Source organism: Austrofundulus limnaeus, unplaced genomic scaffold, assembly GCF_001266775.1.
Source record: "Austrofundulus limnaeus strain Quisiro unplaced genomic scaffold, Austrofundulus_limnaeus-1.0 Scaffold619, whole genome shotgun sequence".
Classification (NCBI taxonomy): Eukaryota; Metazoa; Chordata; class Actinopteri; order Cyprinodontiformes; family Rivulidae; genus Austrofundulus; species Austrofundulus limnaeus.
The window spans coordinates 231,386-236,410 of NW_013953021.1; the positions used below are offsets into that span (position 1 = coordinate 231,386).

At 36.6% G+C, this 5,025-nt stretch overlaps 1 protein-coding gene across 1 annotated transcript in view; it reads right to left on the reverse strand.

Moving 5' to 3' along the window:
• Window positions 1-380: 380 nt before the first annotated feature.
• fstl1b (follistatin-like 1b) overlaps window positions 381-5,025 on the reverse strand; it is a 27,730-nt gene continuing 23,085 nt past the window's right edge. Inside the window, exons 9-11 of the mRNA XM_014027146.1 lie at window positions 3,391-3,507; window positions 3,200-3,294; window positions 381-1,744 (exon numbers count right to left, since the gene is read on the reverse strand). Coding sequence (XP_013882600.1) covers window positions 1,703-1,744; window positions 3,200-3,294; window positions 3,391-3,507 — 254 coding nt within the window. The 3' untranslated portion in view covers window positions 381-1,702. The remainder of the gene's footprint in view (window positions 1,745-3,199; window positions 3,295-3,390; window positions 3,508-5,025) is intronic.

Genomic DNA, 5,025 nt, shown 5'->3' on the forward strand with positions numbered 1-5,025 from the left:
ACTACCATATTTACAAGTCAACAAATATTTATCTTAAAATTTTTCACAGCAATTGTTAGTTACTGACCATGTAAAACTGAAAATATCTAATTATGAACATTTATGGGCAAAGACAGCAAATAAGTTGTACTTTGAACCCAGGAGCATTTGTTAGGGATTCRCCAGTTTGAGCAACCTTGATTATACAACAAACATTTCATCACAATTCAAAATGTTCAGTGCTTTGACTGATGCCTGATAAGTAGAATTCCATAGTGTGGAATCCATACTTAGATTAGCTTCTAACGCTCAGTTCTACATCCTGTTAATAGACTCCCTGGTAAAATCAAATTTTACCAGAAAAGAAAAATCAAAACAAGACTTAGAAACAAAATGAGAAATCAGTTTTGTGTTGTAGGGGTTTTAATGGCAGACATTCCTTACAAACTGCACTTTTAGTGGCACAAAGAAAAAAAAAATCTAGCTCACACCGAGTAAAAGCAAATTTCACTCAGATGTTTTCAGGAGACAGATTTAAAAGCACTAACTAGTTTTCGATAAACGTCAGCAAAGCGTGCTCATTCTTTCAACAACCGATGTGGAGGCAAAGGTAGAAGACGAGTCTTTTTGTAGGTCTAAGGCACTGATTTTTCTCATCATACATCCCAAATTTAGATACAAATAAACACTTTAAAAAATCTACTTTCAGATTCACAATAAAAGCACAAACACACATTTTATTTGCACCCGGTTACTGGTGCATCTATGCTACTTCAGCTGACTGCGAGGCTAGTCCTTCTGTTAGTGATTTTGAAAGCACAGGTATAGTATTGTTGCTGGGTCCAGAGTAATGCTTTACCCGGATTAAACATTTTACATCATTCAAACACTTCATTAAGACTTTGGTTTCAGTTTTCACCATGTTATACTCAGATCAGGTCTCACTGGTGCACTCAGAGAGCTGTTGTCTGACTTCAACCCAGAAAAACAAGACAGAAATCTTTAAAAAGTAAAAAAAATAATAATAATAAAATAAAATCACCAGAGAGACTTGTCAAAGCATAACAYGGTAACAAGATAAGCTCCAACTCAATGCTATACATAGAAACACTTTTTTTTGCTTTAAAATAATTACTTAAGCAGTAAAATACAAATAAAGACTATTGTGGTGAGAGCGACAGAAAGAAATGAACAGAAAAGAAGTGCAATGGTTGTTGGCCTACAGTGGCATTTCTAAATGGCAACAAAATTAAAAAGCACAAGTAGTTTTACCTTCTTGTTTCACTTTGTTTAAATGGAGAAACACCATTTTAACAAATGAAATCCTCAAGGCTCCTAACTTTAAAATCCTCGAAATCACCTGACTTCTAGTCTAAAACAGTGACAACTTTTATGCTAACTAAAAAAAAATAAAAAATAGAAATTAAAAAAACTATAGAAAAGCTGTAGTAAAAACTAGCCCTCATAGTTTTAGTAGGGGGCACAGTAATACAATCAACCATAACAGTACTGAACACAAGGCGACCCAGTTACATTCTGACTGCCTTAGAATCAAACACAGCAAACACTTAAACACTGTAAAAATAGATGATAACAACAACAACAATAATAATAATAATAATATAGCAGATAAAAAAAGAAAAGTCAGTTTAATAAAACTCAAAGTAAATTAAGTATGAAAGAAGAGCGACGGCACCATCCTCTTCTTTTATGAGGTCCTTATTCAGACCTCTTTTGTGCTGGCCTTCATCTTCTCTGCTGTCTCCTGCATTTGAAAACATTCAAATGATAATTAAAACAAGAAATTTGGTATGGTAATTAAATACAGAACAAATAACAAGGTAAGTATGTATTTGTATAAACACCCACAGTCACATTCAAATCACTAAATTTTTTTTTTTTTCAACTAAATGGACACTCTTTTTGATTGGGGTTCTATAGAAAGGTTGTGAACAATTATTATCTTATCTGTTGCAGATATACTGTATATTTGAAAGAGCACAGACTGGAGAAATTCCAATTAGTCCAAATTAAAGATTGCAAATATCTGGACATCTCATAGGAGCTGGTTTCAGTTTAAGTTTTACAAACTTGTTTGAGACTGAAGCTGTTTTAATTAAACTATAATTCTGTAAACATAGATCATTGCATGGAAATGGGAACTTTTTCCCACAAAAAGTTTTTATGGATTTAAGTTAATCACTGAAATCCTAGAAAACTTTACAAAGACAACAAAAATATGCAGAAATGCTGCTGTCTGAATGATTGATTACAGACTTGGAGGAAATGGAAAAACGGTCATGTAGACTGATGAACTAAAACTGCATTTTAAATGAATGCTGTCCRAAGCTGCCTACAGAGCTGCCTATATACAACGCACAGTTCAAATGTTTGCAAATGTGCAAAAATTCTATACATTTTTAAAACCAATTTTCCTTTGAAAACAGAATTCATGAATTAAACTGTGGATTTTCTACAGCACCCTTAGTTTTTTAGGTGACCAGGTTGTATTTTGAAGGCGACTTTAGAGAGCACCTGCCAAAATTCCTACACACAGAGGGACATTTGTTTGCTGTGACCTTAAAGCCGCCTCTCTGTGGATTACAGAGAATACAACATTGCTGACTCAGCAATGGCCAGAAGCCAGATCCCTAGAGTTAGCTTGCAAGGATCATGAGCTCATTCACAAAATGCACTCTCTTATAGCACAAATAAAGCTGGGCTGTCAGTTTAAATTTTATTATTTAGGGATATGCATCTGTTTTGTCCTGATCAAAGCTTGATTTTTGCAGATTTAGTAATCTGGTTTTAAAATAGAGAAAAACCCATCATTTGTATTGAAATATGTTATTCTAATTTTTATAAAAAGGGTTAAAGATAATTTTTATTAGTTGTCTGTCCACTGTTTCAAATCTGGCCCTAACTTTATTGTTATAATTTCAGTAACATCGCATTGTTTCTGAGCTAATGCTTGACCTGATATGCATGGAGTAATAAAGCTACTGATAATGGGACTTGGTTGTGTTGCAAATGCTCTTTGACACACGCTGCAAGCAATCGTGTCAGACACCGAGTTCACGGTGTATAGAGGTGATACTTCTTGGACTTTCAGCCCAGCAGGAGCCCAGAAATACGCAGACAAAGATGGGATTAACAGAAGAAACTATTTGACTGCCCCCCCAATGCACACACAGATTTATCATTCTGTACAAATGCAGACCTGATGTTTGTTGAGCTCAGCCACACGAAGGTTCCACTCCTCGTCCGTCATCTCTGCTCCATCATCTGCTGACTCATCCGCAGCCGCCTGTTTGTCTGAGAAGATAAAAACGTAAAAAAGGTCAAAGGGCATGCGTTTAGCCAAATAAACCCCCCACAAATTATTCTTATGAGCACAAACTTGACAAAGACCTTTCCCACTGCAGGTCATGGCGGTGCAGACCCAGTTGCCACAAGCACAGACGCAGCGGTTACACTCCACCTGGGTCTCGGCTCCGTCCTCGTATGATTCATCCTCCAAGGCACACTCTGTGGAAAGACACACGAGCTTAACAACCAGAAGGCCGGACAGTAAAGTGCAGCAGCAATGATAAGAGGGGCAGCCAGATATCAGCTTCCATGACTAAGATTTGTCAGCATTTCAGCCTGACTGCTTGTCAGAATGCCCTCAGGTAATATTAGCTTAGTCATGATGAATTGTCTGTGAATTTTCCAACACTCACAGTGTGCATGAAAGAAATGGTTATACTAGAAAAAGTAAGTACAAATCTCAGATAACACTCCAACAATCTTCAGGCTTGAATATCTTCATTTCGTTCACTAAAAGAATTTTGTTTGCGTTCTAAAAGCTGCGAGGGAAAAAAAAGAACAGCCTGCTTGCCAAATGTGTGTTCGCCCTTAAATCAGTTGCAGCCAGAGGTTTCAGCACTCCACAGTGATTGGCTGACAGAGTTATTCCTCCGCTTCCTGTGAACTTTATCCCAGATATATCCACACCAGATGACTGGCTGACAGCGAAAGGAAAAGGTGGAYGATAATGTTTGTCTGTCTTTTACCAAAATCSGTCATGAGCCCCCGGATGAATTTTGATGAAACCTTCTTAAAGGTCTTAATCCTTGAAAGAACTACAACTGATTAACTTTTGGAATCAGTGTGATTGAAGACGACAGCTGCAGGCAACTGATCTCAAGAAACAGTATTCCTATGACTCAAAACACTTTCCATTTATTGACCTAAAATTTGGTTTCAGTGGTGAAGACTGAGCCCCAGCATATATTTGGAGCGTTAATAGATTGCATAAAATCTTTGTTTAAAAAGTTTGCTTTTAACCCTTTGGGGTCAGCTCTGTTTGTTAGTAAAATATTTCATAAACTGCTGGACAGATTTTAATGAAACTTTCAAAAATGAATACCTGGATGTATTGTCTTTTCATATACAGTATTTTCAGTGGGTACAGTTCCCCTAAAGCACTAACAAGGGAACTAATTTCCTTGTTAGTGCTTTAGCCATTTTTTAACATTTGCTAAATTTAGTGGGGAAGTTCAGAAGCACTAACTGAGGTCTTTAAATGTTATTGATCAATATTATTGTTTACAGCTGAGGGTGAAAGCTGTCACTTATTTTGTTCGTAACTTATCCTCTCGGTGACACAATGTTCTGTACACAGTAAATATTGTCTCATGACAGCAAACCTACGAGTTGGAAGAACATTCTGTTTGTCTCAGCGGTATACTCTGACTTAAAATTTGTAAGTATGGATTATTTKTTTAACTTTATCACAGGAGCCCCTGAAGCGATTTCTTAAACATTTCCATTTCCTGTACTCCGTTTCCCTGAACACAAAATGCATCGCTTCAGTTCTCCATTAAAGAGTTTCAAATGTTTGATATGCTTTCTGGCTGAAGTCCTTCCATAAACTAGATACCGCTTAGAGGTAACATAATGACCCCTGCATGCACAGATGCACCAGAACTCAGAAGTCTTTATTCCTAATAAATGTCATGCTACCAGATGCATCCCAAAAAGTGGTTTGGGTGGGTGTTTTAT